This window comes from Coffea arabica, chromosome 11e, assembly GCF_036785885.1.
Source record: "Coffea arabica cultivar ET-39 chromosome 11e, Coffea Arabica ET-39 HiFi, whole genome shotgun sequence".
Lineage (NCBI taxonomy): Eukaryota > Viridiplantae > Streptophyta > Magnoliopsida > Gentianales > Rubiaceae > Coffea > Coffea arabica.
Genome location: NC_092331.1, coordinates 60,738,971 through 60,753,964, shown reverse-complemented (window position 1 = coordinate 60,753,964; position 14,994 = coordinate 60,738,971). Strand labels below are relative to the sequence as shown.

The 14,994-nt window shown below is 36.2% G+C and overlaps 1 protein-coding gene across 2 annotated transcripts; it reads right to left on the bottom strand.

The window, feature by feature from the left end:
- Positions 1 to 9,680: 9,680 nt before the first annotated feature.
- LOC113719168 (protein trichome birefringence-like 2) lies at positions 9,681 to 14,342 on the bottom strand. 2 transcript variants are annotated; one of them, XM_072071750.1, is made up of 6 exons: positions 14,119 to 14,342; positions 12,629 to 13,668; positions 11,868 to 12,060; positions 11,594 to 11,784; positions 11,062 to 11,220; positions 9,681 to 10,293 (listed from the first exon to the last, which is right to left on the bottom strand). In XM_072071750.1, exons 2-6 carry the CDS (start codon positions 13,588 to 13,590, stop codon positions 9,951 to 9,953), a joined length of 1,848 nt encoding a protein of 615 aa, XP_071927851.1. In that variant the 5' UTR covers positions 13,591 to 13,668; positions 14,119 to 14,342; the 3' UTR covers positions 9,681 to 9,950. The 2 variants fall into 2 exon arrangements, with proteins under 2 accessions (XP_071927851.1, XP_027100076.2); XM_027244275.2 differs by having other exon boundaries at positions 12,629 to 14,342.
- Between the last annotated feature and the right edge of the window lie 652 nt (positions 14,343 to 14,994).

The window sequence follows — 14,994 nt, the reverse complement described above, 5'->3', positions numbered from 1 at the left end:
CTGAGTATTCTTCTACAAACTATGAAAGTTATAGTAACTGAATTGTACTAATATGTATGATAACGCATAAATTTTTTTTTTCTTTTTACAAAATTATAGGTATTGAGAACTGTTAAACCGAAACAAAGAAAGATTAGCCCCGACCAAAAGAAGAAGATGAAAGCTGTCTCACCAACTGTGGTGCTGTCTTTAAAGTAACAAAGGCCATAGGTTTCTAGCAATAATAATATGTTCTTGCCCGCCCCTCCCTGGAGAAGGATTGAATATTTTCATGCAGCGAGTTATAGTTTTTAATACCATTTTAAGGTGGCCGACATTATTCATTGAGTTATTGACCCTTTTTTATTTTTTATTTATTTTTTGGTGGGATCTGGAAATCCATTATCCTCTGGTCCGACAGAGCTTTGATTTACTAGTAACTATACCCGAGACCTTTTGCGAATCTGCGTGTTGTTCCGTGCTGTATATTTATTTTTTATATTTCGTTCGTCCGATTTATTTAATCATGTTTGGTAAATCCAATCTTTTAAAAAGAATGATTAAATCGTAATATTTGTACTTTTCTTTTTAATTTTACTCCCATAGATTCAATTTTTAAATTTAAATGGTAACATACATATGATTATAAAGAAAAATTATATTGAAAAGAGAGACTAAAAGATTTTTTGACTTTTCTAATATGACAATTGTTTTAAAATATTTCAAAATGAAAAGTATGACAATTTCAATGATAAAAAATATATATATATATATATATATATATATATATATATGTATTTGGTTATAAATAATTGATTGCCGTCTGTTTAGTATTCGTTTGGATTGCAATATTTTTCAAATTAACTGCTACAATAAAACACTCGAAAAAATCCTAAAACCACTCCAAACACAATCCTCTCTCTCTCTACGTAGTATGTGTGTGTACATATACAAGTAAAACAAATCTTACCATCCTTTCCTACTTCCATCCATCATCACCACCATTCTTCCCCTTCTCTCTCCTCCACTTCTATCACCACCCCTCCTCCTCTCTCCTCCCCCTCCCCTCCTCTCAAGGAGGAGTGGAATTGGCGGTGGAGGAGGGATAGGGTTGGCGTACAGTTGATGGCAGTGAAAGATTCAACAAATCTTTAAAAACATTTCAATGAATTTTAAATGTCAAAAGCACCTCAAAATAAATTTTTTTAAATATTATAGTATAATTTACATGTTGAAAAACACTTAATCCATAGAAATTCATTATTATTATTATTATCGATAGGAATCATGAAAGAATAGAATCCTTCCCCATTATTATTATTATTATTTGACAAAAACCCTACCAAATTGCCGGACCAGTTATGCTTGGATTTCTTTATTCCCTTTCTGCTTTCCATTTCCTTGACGTTGCAGTTTCCATCAGCAGAGCACTGTTTGGTAAAATGAAGGACCACTAAGTATTTTCAGTATTATGAAGAGCTAAGACCGTTGCAATTAACCGCCGTCGATTTGGGGTGGTAGTCCAGGCTGTAAACTACAAAGGTAAAGTTGTTTTAAAAGTTTTTTTTTGGTTAATATCATAAAATGTTTTTAATTTTTAAATTATTTTTATTTCATAATAGATCACATTCTAAAAAGTAGTATTACGTATTATTGCAAAAATATGTTTCAAATAATCGTCAAGTCAAACATTCTAAGTAGTAAATTCTCGATCAGCTAAATTTGTTAAAGAAGATTGCACGTCTGTTCTATTGGGTTTATTTTTAATTGTTGTTTTGCTTTTTCTTGGGCTGGGAAAGTCAAAGGGGAATTACCAATTCTGAAACAAAGAGAGAGAGAGAGAGAGAGACCTCTCTACAGTCTAGCGAGTAGTACACCGTACGCCGTTGGGAAGGGAGATAAAAAAAGAGTGCTGTTTCGGAGGGAGGGAGGGAGGATGGGCATAATAAGCAAAGCAAGTAGGACCATTTGATTGACACCTTGATTGATTGATTTGATATGTTTTTTACAGTTAAAAGCTGAGAATATGGGACCCCCTTCCCCTATCCTGCCACCACCTAAAAGCTTTTAACCATTTCAGTTTTCATTCCACACCGTTGGATGTCTTCCTTCGACAAAATCGGGCCCTTCAAGTACACAAGAAAGTGTCCTGACCCCGGCGCCATTCAGTTTCACCGTTTCACGGTGGACCTTACTTTCGGGCCTCTTACTTCCTGCTTCCTACCGCTACTTTTGAGTGCTGTGATTCTCTAATTTGAAATTTGTTTTGGGCCACTATTTCACTCACTGGATCGTCAAATGTGTCTTAGGAGTAGTATTCATGTGTTCTTAGGCTTCTCCTGCTGAAGGCCCGGCCTATCTCAGCAGTCCAGTTGATTTTGGATTGGAAGGTTGAGATCGAGCTAGGCTTTGTTAGTCCGATTTTCAGACCGTTCATAAATATGAACTAACACAAATATGAATTTAAAAAAAAAAAAATTCAAGAGGATTAACTTGCTTAAGGAATGGAGAGTGTGTTTGGATAGAAAATTTTTTTTAAATAATATATTTTTCAATTCATTCTTTTATATTTTTAATCATTTTTTTATTTTATACATATCACATCACAAAAAGTGTAATAATAATTATTTTAAATATTAATCTGTCTAAAATATGAGTAATATTAATACTGATGATCTTTCACACGTGTTCATGACTAAAACATGAGTAATATTCCTATGAAAGAACACCGCTAAATACTAATGGTGCTATTCTAAAGCATATCATGTTAGCCTGGAGGATGAGTATCCCGGCCTTCGTGTTTCACATGCACGCTAAAACGAGAAACCAAAGAAGTGATAGTGTAGTAAAATAAAGCCCTTTTCTTTAGTAATTTTTACGGTACGAAGCACCTCCCGAAAACTACTAACTATTTCAGCTTATCAAAGTCAGAAAGAAACAGCTCAATACAAACGATAAAACTCATTCTGAACTGCCACCAAGTGCAAAATTTATGCAAATTTATCGTGCTGTAAGTACCTGAATCGCCAACAGCAGCCTCTTCAACTGTCTCGGTGAGCGAGGAATAAGAGGTTAAGGGTTCAACTCTTGCATCATCGACAGCCGCTCGCTCCATGACGCCTAAATTAGGTGAGATTGTGATGCCTATCGACCAATATTTTATCTAGAGCTCAAATGTTATGGGGTCTCTTAGCGTACCTGAAAGGGAAGTTTTTGAGAATCAGGTTAATGTGTTTCTGGCCCTTTTATAGATATTAACACGCGGAGGAAAGGCCCTTTTTGTCGGGAATGAAATGATGCCACGTTTAAACCTATAGCTCTATTCATTCACTGCACCTTTAATTAATAATTTAATATTAATATGGAATCCCAGTTGCATTGCCCTTTGGTGCCGCGATGCATCACCACTCTTTCTCCGGTCTAATTAATAATACTTGCACGTTTTTAGCACTTGTAATTCAAAAAAATTTTACACATCATTTGTGGTATTGATGACCACACAATCCTGCATTGAGAAATTTCTGCGTCATGAAATGAAAGAGGAGGAGCAGGAGTTATATGGTTGGGGTACGAGTACGAGGAAGTCCTTGAATGGAGGAGTAATTTGCCAACCAGGAACAGGAAGGAAAGTTTGATTCCAGCCCGTGACCCGAATTATGGAAGTTTCGGATCGCTCTTTTCGAACTCTGCATCTACAGCTTTGTTTTTCAGCTGTTAGAAGAAGATTAAGATCACGACCAACTATCCATTCCAAAGAGTAAGAGGCAGAGGAGGGGCAGTTCCCAAAAAAAAAAATTAAACCTGAGATTACAGAAAAGAAATAAATTTATGTGTAAAGATGCTAGTATGTTTTCAATATTTGGCGAGCTACCTTCCCAAACGAATAAATTTTAGTAGAGGCTAAGATTAATTTGTTAAATTATTACATTGTTTGTTTGTGCCCTTCCAAATGTATAGATTATAGACCACCCAAAATCAAAATCCTAACTCGAACGATCCCTCCTCCTTTATCTATCCCAAGTTTATTATAAGCACCAGATGCCTGATTATTTTCTGGCTAGTCATTCATACACGGAGAACAAAACTATCAATTCTCCTCATAGTAATGAGTAGTGATCATCGTAAATCAAGACAGTAGTAGTGCATTTTTAATTTTTGATTAGTCAAACCACAAAGATATGTCCACGGTCACCCACCGCCTTAATTAATTTAATGATAAATCATTGCAAAAGTAGTAGCAATTGCGATCCTAAACACAGGTCAAACCCTAACGTGGCAACCGGTAATGCCTTAAAAAGAAAAAGAAAAGAAAAGATAAAGATGTTGACCATTATCTTCAACCACATCACAATGATACTATCTTGGGTGGAGGTTGAAGAAGATGGAAAGCTTTAGAAGAGATAATTCGAGGAGGAGGGTTAACTAATTTAAGTACTAATTGGCTTATCATCCGAAAGAGCTAAGACACCACCACGACTATCTTTTTAACCCACTTTCTGCTGAAAAGTTTTGATCTCTACCAAGTGCGTGAAATGAGAACATCTTATCATCATCAGGATCAAAATATATAAATATATATATATATATATATATATATATATATGACAACCCGACAGACAAGACAAGAGCTAATGTAGTTGTTCTTCTAGGGATGATTTTACTAGTACTACTTCTTCTTCTTCTATATTCTTATATAGTACTATTTATCATATCGCCCTACTTTAGACTGATTAATTACGCCACGTAACTGATGATACACGTAATCTTCTATTCTATAAACACTCCAAATATCCTTCTTTAAAAAAAAAAAAAATAACATAATTAATGTCAATAACAAACAGGTTTGCACTGGCAAAAACACCCAAGGGAGGTTAAACCCACCTGAGATACTCACATCACACGTAAAGCCATCGATCTCACTCACATTATTATTCCTTCTTTTTTGCCTAAACGTGCTTTATTTGTAAAGTCAGAAATAACTTGATGCCAAAAAAAAAAAGAACGAATAGTGTGAGGGGAAGAAAAATAATTCTGCAAATGCTTTTTATTCTTTTTTTTTTAAAAAAAAAATAAATAATGTTTTACATATTCGTGGGTGTAGTGAACTCGACATGCAGGCCGGCCGATTTAACTTTTGTTTTTGAGAGAAGCTGCAGGCACGATGAAGAAACAGGATAATTGCTCTCTCTCTCTCTCTCAGTGACCATATGGTATGGAGACCTGAACTTAAAAGGTGTAAAAAAAAAACCATCACCAATTTTCACTCAATAGATTTCCCGAGAAGTTTAGACTAATTATGTACACATATAACAGTAGTACGTAGATCCCAATTTTTGAACCCGACCAACTAATAAGATGTAAATTTTTATTTATTTTTTTTTGCTGTTTTTCTCCTTTCTATATTTGATATTTCGCACTAAAATTGATAGCCTTTAAATTATTCATCACCTTTCTATCCTTCGCAAGTCAACTTGGTTGCATAGCATTTTCCCGTTTATTCTTTTTCTCTTTTATAATTATACATAGGATTGCACCAATTTTGGTCAAGAGGCAAGATTCTGACCAGTAGTGATTGCCACTTAGAGAGAGGGAAATTTGGGGTCGTCTTTTTAACACTAGAATTGGAGACATATATTTTGTGGGGCAAGGAACAACATTCCCGCTGCCACTTCTTTTGACCAAAACTAAAATATGCTGAAATACACAAGTCGAGAGAATAACATCCCTCATAAATTAGGGCATTGTCATCTCAATAACTCAAATTGTCACACCAAATATAATAATGGTGTATTATTTATTATTCATACTAAGAATACATTTCAGAAAATCCCAAAATTATAACAAAGGATAGCTGCTTTGAATATATTACACTAATTTATGAACTCATTAATTTGGACATGCAGTACTGTCTATAAAAAGCATAGAATAATTTGCCAAAAACTGGTGACTGAAATTCATGTGGCACATAGATATCCAAAATATCAGTAGTTTAATATTTCAAAAGAACACGTGTACAAGTGTTAATGATCTCTTGCTACTTGCAAATGACGATAATAACATTCTTGGTAATTAAAAAATTTTTAAAAAAAATCCGAGATTTCGTAGAATCCACTTGTCAATATGCCATTGAATTATTTTAAACCTCCTTTGGTATCTATGCGTGCCTATTGCCTGGACCGGCTTAAAAATTTCAGTTCCATGTTGCTGGTAAAAAACCCATGCCAGCTCTATTGTCAAATGGTCCTCATTTTTCCATGGGCCAATTTGCCCAAAACGGGTGAAGTCTGGACTGGCCTAGTAGTTCACGAAAACCAAAAAGATCATAGTGATCGCTGACGGATGGGAAAAGGCCAATCCCGACACCAATCCGGGCATTTTTGGACGCTAGGTATCCAGCGACAAAAGTTGGCCAATGTATACATTATGATAGAATTAATGTTTTGTGCATGACAATGTATACATTATGGTTGCGGGATGCGATGTCAAGTAATTTAAATTTAAAATTTAAAATCTAAATTTGACATGTGTATCAAATTATGATAATATATTCATTATCGGTAGTGTATATAAAATTAACTCAATTTAATATCACAAAAACGACGCACAAAATATGATTGAAATGCTTGAGGCTCGGAAAGCATTTATTGAAGCTGTTGGGCAAGTAAATGCAGCTGAGAAAAAAACGAAAGAAAAAAAATGGAAAATGAAAAAGAAAATTACGTGCTTTAAGTCGGAAAATATGCAGAAAGGCAATGCTTGGAGGAAAGCCATCCACATTCCGCGGTTGTTCATTGAAATTTGTGGTGAGTAGGAAAAATTCATTTCGAACTTATTTGCTGTAGCACGAACAAAAGGCTAGGTTTCATTTGGGGGCTTATAATTCTAATTTAGGAGAGAAAAGCAAAAAGAATTTCAAGGTACAGTTTTATACCCTGAGCTTATCATAATTCAAGTGCTATATCAACTGTTTCTCAACTTCAACTAATTAAATATAGCAAGTGTAGGAACTGGTTTTTTCTAGCTTTAGAACAGTTACGGAAGAGAGAGATATCCTTTATATATAGATGTAACCCCAACTAAATCAATTCAAAAGGGGGCAATAAGTCTCTCCGTGAAATTGTCTTTTTTAACGAATCAAGAGAGAAATGATCTACGAGACTTATGAGATGAAATAAATTCAGAAATACAGTAGCCTGATCTTCTTCCAACCCACATAAAAGAAAAATGTAAAAAGTTATCCCACCACCTTTGCCCAACTTATTTAAAGCAGCATAGCATTGTCATTTCAACAGAAATCTCTTTGAAATACACTACTGTTAGTTTTTTTTTTTTTTTTTGATAGCAAACTAGAAAATTTCATTAAGGTGAGGATAGATCCGCCGAAATTGCGGAAAGAAGAAAAGGTGGTAAAGAATAACTCCAACTACATATATCTGAAATAGAGCTAGCATTTCTAGCTAATAAATGTGCTGGCACATTGGCCTTCCTAGGGACCCAATTAGCCTCCCAAGCGGCGAAGTTCTGTAACCTAACAAAGATATCATCTAACAGCACCCCGTAGGCGGAGTCATCAGATTCCATAAGCTTAAGCATGTTGATGATCTTCAAAGAGTCGCCCTCCAAAATAATGTTGGGCACTTTCCATTGAAGCAATAAAGAAATTGCAGTTCTCGCAGCACAGGCTTCGATGACCTCAGGGGAAAAGATACCAAAGATTTTGTGAGAAGTTCACACTACTGTTAGTTAAGAAGTCAATTACAACATTAATTGCTGTATCAAATAGAAAATAAGCAAATTGGCCAACTGAGATTCGTTCAAATAACATAAAGGTGGATGTAGTTTGTTTGTTTGCATTAAAGCCAAAGGCAACCCCAAGTGCATGAGTGGATGGTCTTCACACCATCATTATTATTACTGGTAGAGGTGCATGTCTGAGGAGGAGGTCATTGCCTTTTGCTTGCGATCTATTGGAGATTTTGGTATCCCAAGCGGAAGAGGAATGCAAACGCAAAGAGCAAAATTGATTTGATTTAATTGTTGCTCCTACAAATTCAAGCCGCAAAATACCCTCTTTCACTAGTCACAACAACTTGTTATAGAAATTATTAACGCTACCCGTGTTCGATTAGAGGAATTGCAGATGAGGTAGTTAACAACGTTTGAGACACTTCCAAAATTAGAGATTTTAGGTTCAAATTTCTCTTCTTTCGTCTTACTTTTTAAATTTCATCCTTCTTCCCCTCCTTTAGAGAAAGGGAGAGAGAGAGGAGAATATTACAGAGGCTCGAAAATTCAAGAAAGCGTGCGTATTAAGTGACATGTTATCTGCTAAACATACACATGAACTTGAGGGGATACTAATAAAACATAAACTTATTTACAACGCTAAATAGTAAATACCCTTGTATATGATCACGATCACCCTACGGAGGAAAAACAAGCTCTGTGCTAGTTTGATAAGTGAAGCGGTGCGGGGGTGTCCATTAGACTCGTAATGACTCAGGTCTACAAAATCCTTTTGGAAAGGAGCTTTTAGGATAGAAAGCCTGACACGTGATCTTGGGTTAGTGGAAAATTAGTTGATTCAGGAGTTGGAAGAAAGTTGCAGATGAGTGTGAGAGTTAGTGGAATCGTCGAGACGACACCAAAAATGAAGAAAGTACTCCCAAGACTCGAAAAAAGTAGACGCACAAAAGAGAAAAGCAGCCATAAACACTTGGTAGCTTTTTATTCATATACATGGACACCAATGCCCCCGAATGCCTGCCAATTTTGAGCATCTTAATGGATTAACACTACATAATTTAGCCCCAGTATAAGTACATGAAATGAAGATGTTCTTGCTGTACACGTATAAGTAGGCAAAGGGTAGAGTTGACATATCATAGAAGAAAGAACAAATAATGGAGATCAGTAAGCAACTTCAGCGGTGAGGTTTAAAGGAAAAAGTTAAGTTGATTGTGGGTAATGATGTAATAATAGCATGTTGAATTGGTCTTGACACCCCATCTTCCCTTATCATCTTCTGTATAAAGCCCACCTCGTGTAGCAGCTTCCACATTCTCCACTAGCTTTGCAAGAGCCACAAGGTATCGGATAGAGACGCTGCTGTCAGCTCAAAGCTGACAGTTAACCCAATACATGGGTATACAGAATTCCATGGATCTTTCGAAAAGCATGGCAGCTGGAGAGAGGAGTTGATGCCTCCTCCAAAATTCAGAAAGTTTGCCTGCATTTGGCCATATTCATCTCCGCTAAACTCCGTGTGGTGCAGGGAGGAATTGCGGCAAATGTTTGGGCTAAATGCATGGCAAACCGGCAAGTCACATAACGGCAATGGACTCGGTTAGAGTCTTTCATGGCTTTTGCTTCGGCTTTAATTCTGTATTGATGTTATTGTAGATCTTCTATCATTCAATAAAAGAACTATCTTGTGCGTCTCTTTCTTGATTTGCTTGCAAGAGGAGTAGTTCAGCATTGTTTACGAGGAAAGCTTTCTGCTTCACCTTCTCCAATCCCACAATTTAATTACTGTCCGGCAAAAGCATCAATCCTTGAGCTTGACTCTGGAGTCGGACAGAGAAACTTAGCAGCACACTGAAACGCGCATCTGATCCCTTCACACTTGATAATCAGACAGAATTGAACCATTTATGATCATTTCCTGGCTCCTTTCTGAGCTTATCAAAGAAGGAAAAAAGTACAATAATGCTACTAATCAGTAGCACCCTTCATTTTGCTTCAATACATTACAGGAGTATGATTCGTGTTGACAGTACAAATTTGCCAAGAAGCACGAATTGTCAATATCTGATCTCGGAATCCTGGTATCATGTAAAACACTGTCCAGGCGAATTTCAAATCCGAAAACCGCCCACCTTAGGGACATGCAATTTATACCATGCATTACGGAAAAAATAAATTCGGAAAATCAGCTAACATGACACCTACATTTCAAAAACTTATATGATTCAGTTTCTCCAAGATCCTCTGCCGGTCTTCAAGAGAGAAGCATATAGTAACTCATTCCACGCGTCTGGTACTCCAGGCAAGCACCAATGACTGCAATCTTGATTAAGCTCACCAGCAATTTGTTCTTTCAACGTCTTGTACTCTCTTCTGTAAATTGAAGGGTGGCCATCTTTTCTAAAATCCGTGAGTCTGCTTATGTTCAGATACACCACTGGAGTCCGCATTTTATGAAGCAGATGCTCTAGAGCTCTCATTTTTGAAGGGTATTTTGCTAAATAAGTTTCATTCAATATTGGCTCAGTTTCTTTATGACACTGCCCTCGTGAGTTCCATTGGCCTCCGCTGCATGCAGCCGCAACAATAAGCCAATAAGCAAAAGTTACCAAATAAGCTGTGAGAGGATATGTTACACTTAAATTTCCTGGTTACTCAAGAATCCCATGTTACAATTTGATTCAAGCTTTAACAACATCATCATGTTTCAAATTTTATTAGTGCTTATCGCTTTCATGTCATCCTTTGGGAATCACATAAAAGTTTAGTTGTAGTACTCTGGAGGACCAAAAGGGTTTGGGAATCCATAAAATTTTCAAATTCAAAATAAATAGGCAAAAGAAAATCTGAGAATTAACAGTCATATGATCATACGAGAAACTAACCATTGGCATTCAACACATTATCAAGAACAACCTACATGAACCTTGATTCTCTTGCTTGTTGAATGTCAGAAAATAATTTTCACAAACTACATCTGCATGCATCCAAAATGTCTGCCAGAGGTCCAATTATCAGATATTGTTAAGATTCTAAAAGTGCTTATTCAACCATAGACACACAGATTTTTCCACTACTGAGGACTCCCAAGCCTATGAGTTAGCTCTTCTATTACTATTGTGCAGGTTATAATGAATATTTTGTATCATATTATTATAAGTTTTAGCAATACACCCATTTAGTCCAAGCAGCAAGGAGCATGAAACCTCGAAGCAATTTACATTGTAGTTTGATAATTAAGAGCCAGAGTTTTAGTCCTATAAAGAGCTGAAATAAGCATTAGAGTCCAATATATGACAAGTTTATGAAGGCAGAGAAGATAATAAACATTCATACCTGAAATGCATTACCGAGTATCCTCTGAATACAACCTGACTTCTTGTTTTATCTATGCTCTTATCCACCCACCTAGCCCATGTGCGAAGAGCCCTCTTGTATGCTTCTAGGACCTTCAGTCTTCCATGCACATGATTACCTTCTTGATAATAGTCTTCCCTAAAGAACAACAAGATGCATAAACCCAGCTAAGAGGTTCAGATTGTAATCAGCATAAATAAGTTGAATTTCTCTTCCCTTCCTTTTGCTCTCATGTTCCAGGGGAAGTTTGTAGGTGCGGGGAAGAATTGCACATATTATGAGATTTTGATGCAAAACATGCATTTCCAAAGTCAAAAATTCTAAATTCCTTCCAAATCTCCTCATCATGATTTGTCAGGTGGCTTATTTATTCAAGATTTCAGAAACGTAAGTTCTCTGGGTTTCTTGAATGAAAGAAACTTACAATAAAGTCTAGATGAATCGAGCATTAAAGAAGATAATATATGGAAAGGGATTTCTGGTGTGGGAGGAGAGGGATAGATTTACTAACCCTTTAGAGGTCTTCTCATGAGTCCACCAGTGAGCCGTGTTAAAAACCAGAACATCAGCATCATAATACATTGAAGTTGATTTGTCCATCAAATCCAATCTCAATGTCTCAAAGGAACCATTTTTACCATTGAATGTTGATTCTCTAACAAGAAAAGGAGAACTGACAAAATCCACTGAGCAATTATAATCCTGGAGAAAAGGGAAGGAACCAAAACTCAGATACAAAGGGAGAAAAAATCCTTTTTTAATCACTGATAAGTTAGAAAGCTTACCTCAAATCTGAATGCATAGAAACCTTTCTTTTTAAATTCTGTTTTTCCAGATATCTCATGAACACTTTTCTTGTCTGAGACACTATGGCGAAGGATGCAAACAAGAGATTCCCACATGTTTCTGTTCAACGAATCCCCAACAAAGACCAATCTCTGCCCTCGCAGTCTCTCCAGAAAGTCAGTGGCATTCAAACTGGGACGATAGTTCAGGCAACAACGAAGAATTAGAAAGCAGGGAATGTCACACATTTTGAAATAATATCTATGGTGCAATCTAAATATGTAATCCATGCAAAATGACGATCCTTAGCCCTCAGCCCACTACAGAAACTGTTATTCATCCATCACAAGCATTTCTGATACTTAGCCATAGGCAACTGTTTTTCTTCCTTCATTCTAATGGGTGGCCTGCATCTACAAGCAGTGAACTTATGCATAATTTCTGTAATTTTTCCATTGAAAGGCCCTACCTTTATACTACTTCCATTAACACATTTTTGCAATTATAGTAGATTCATGACTTGGCGGTTTCACTTCAAACTTGTTATTCGTCCACCTAACAAATAGTTTTCTAAAAAAAATAAAGTTTTCATGTGCCCCCCCCCCCCCCCACCAAAAACAAAAAAAGAAACAAATAGCTCAGAATCAAATTTTCAACTTTCCTCCAAGTACAAACTGCAATTTTTTTTTTTTAACAATTAACTTTGAATCAGTCGAAAATGACTTCACAATGTTGTAGAGAGGAGTTTCATGAAATTTACCTTGGGATGTCACAGTTGTATGGCTGCCATTTCCACTTCAAAAAGTTATCATCCGGCCTCTTGTTAAGGTAACAATCAAAATCCCTATCAATGTACGGGCAAGAACCAGGAGGGTAGTATGGCTTTGCGTCATTTCTCACCCATCTACCATCAAAGATGTTACAATTCCGATTCAAACTGTTAGAATTCATCATCCCTTTAATGCTGTTACTTTCCCTGGACGATATTCCTCTGTCGTTTGTCTCTGGAGACTTCTCTTCTTTGCTAACCGTCAGATTACCAAGAATACTACCTTTAGGAACCTCATCCCCCCCACTTTTTGGACGCTCTACAGAAACGGCATTCTGATAAGAAGTTTGCTCTTGGGCGTTCGGCCCTCCAGCAGTAACATTTTGATTTCCCACATTGTTGGAAAAGTTACCCAGATTAGTGAAGTTTCCGATTTTATCATCCAGTGATCCATTTATCACAAGGGACTCATCTTGAGCCTTCCCTCCTTCAACTTCAACACTCAAGTTTCCATTTTTCACCTTCTCAGACAAATTTCCAACATGGGCATTTTGCAAAACCTCTCCTTTCCCACCAGAATAAATAAATTTCCTACTTTCAGACACATTTCTATCATGAGTTCCATTCGTAACCATAAAATATTCCACATTATTAGTTGTTATGGTACCATTACAGGAACTAGCATTACAACAAGAAGTTGTCCTTGAGAAATAGACAGGCCAAGAAAGGATACAGCTAGTAGTATTGTGATTACGGGATGCAAAAATATTGAACCCTTTCAAAACAGGGTTTATTAAAGGAGCCATAAATGACGAGACATTAAAAGATACAACACTTAATACAAACATTGAAGCCACTAATCCTAAACCGAAGCCAGAAACTACCTTTCTTCTTCTTGGAGATGTTGTCCAACAAGGAAACTGATCCAAAAATGCAATCTTTTTCCAGTCCATTGTTGATGATCAGATATATATAGTCTTGATTCTTGAAAAATCAACCATCCCACGAGAACCCCTTTTGTTAGAATGTAACTAACACATCAAACAATGAATTAGGCAATAAAGTGGCCGTTTATCTTAGTACGAGTCCTTAGCACTATGATGAATCAAATGTCGCTACAGAAAATTGGAAGTGTTCGTAAATTACGAAGGAGTGAAAGATGAAATTCTTGTGCGGTTTCGAGAAAGGCAAAAGTAAGAAAGCATTGAAACAGCGGTGAGTAAAGATGCAGAGGTAATCCCCCTGAAATTGGTGCGCTCGAAACCAAATTGGCAGCGATTACCAAAAAGAAAAAGAAAATGCAGAGGTAAGAAAAGTGATTAATGACCGTTTGGAAAAGGTTTCCAACCGCTACTCGGACGGAGAAAAATGTGGAGACGTAGAGTGGTGAAATTTTCGTCCTACCCTTGACAGAAATTCGAGAGTAGTACTTCTAATGAGAGGAAAGGGACTAAAATGAGTCTCAAATTCATAAAATTTACCTCTAATAGAAGACCAGGAAGGGACTGGGAAAAAAAATGGAAAAGAAGAAGATAATCTTTATCATCTTGGAGATCAATTAGAGGTGGTCCATCGTCTAATCTTTGTACTCATCCCTTAATCATGTTCGCTGAGATAGATCTAAAGTCCGATTGAAGGGGTAATGATCATCTAATACCAAAAAAAAAAAAAAAAAAGGAAAAGTGGCAACGGTCATCATCAACTTCTGAATTTCTAGCTGTTGGTATATGAAAAAAAGTTAAAAATCATGAATTTGTTAACAAATTTTAATCATATATTTTATACAAAAATTTAAACTAGATCAAATGATAAAGTTAATCAAATTTCACTTAAATCAACCTTCATTCCCCTTTGATGTACTTAATTTTCTGTTAGTAAATCTTATAATCTCTTGAAGATGTGATGGTGCAATATTTCCGTGCTTATTTTATTTAAAAAAAGAAAAGATAAAGGAAACCAAATTGAATAAGATGTGACACGAAATTAAAAAAATGTCTTATTAGTACTAAACTAGAAGAACTAATAAGCAGAATCATATATATATATATATATATTCATAATATAAAGTTTGAGTCGATTCTGGTCATCATCACGGAGGATCAGATCCTTTCTGAAATAATAAAAATATATTACTTAAAGAGTCTCTTGCTAATTTGATAACCAGACTGATACTAGTATATGTTATGTATGCATGGACATTGGAATGGAATCAATGCATCACGAAGCCATCTTCTTCCGGTGTCCTTGCATACGTTTTTGGGAATTCTAATTTGACCCCAGAAGTGATTGGGGAAAGGTTGAGGGGCAGTTTTGTCAGATCTCCAGGCCTAGTCAAATGACTACTGCATCAAAAGCGG

Bases quoted from the DNA above. Each gene is read 5' to 3' on its own strand.
- LOC113719168 (XM_027244275.2), bottom strand. From the start codon at position 13,590: ATGGACTGGAAAAAGATTGCATTTTTGGATCAGTTTCCTTGTTGGACA. The intron at 11,785-11,867 runs GTAAGCTTTCTA...CCTTTTCTCCAG, and splicing joins TCTATGCATTCAGATTTGAG to GATTATAATTGCTCAGTGGA. The intron at 11,221-11,593 runs GTTAGTAAATCT...GTTGTTCTTTAG, and splicing joins CATGAGAAGACCTCTAAAGG to GGAAGACTATTATCAAGAAG.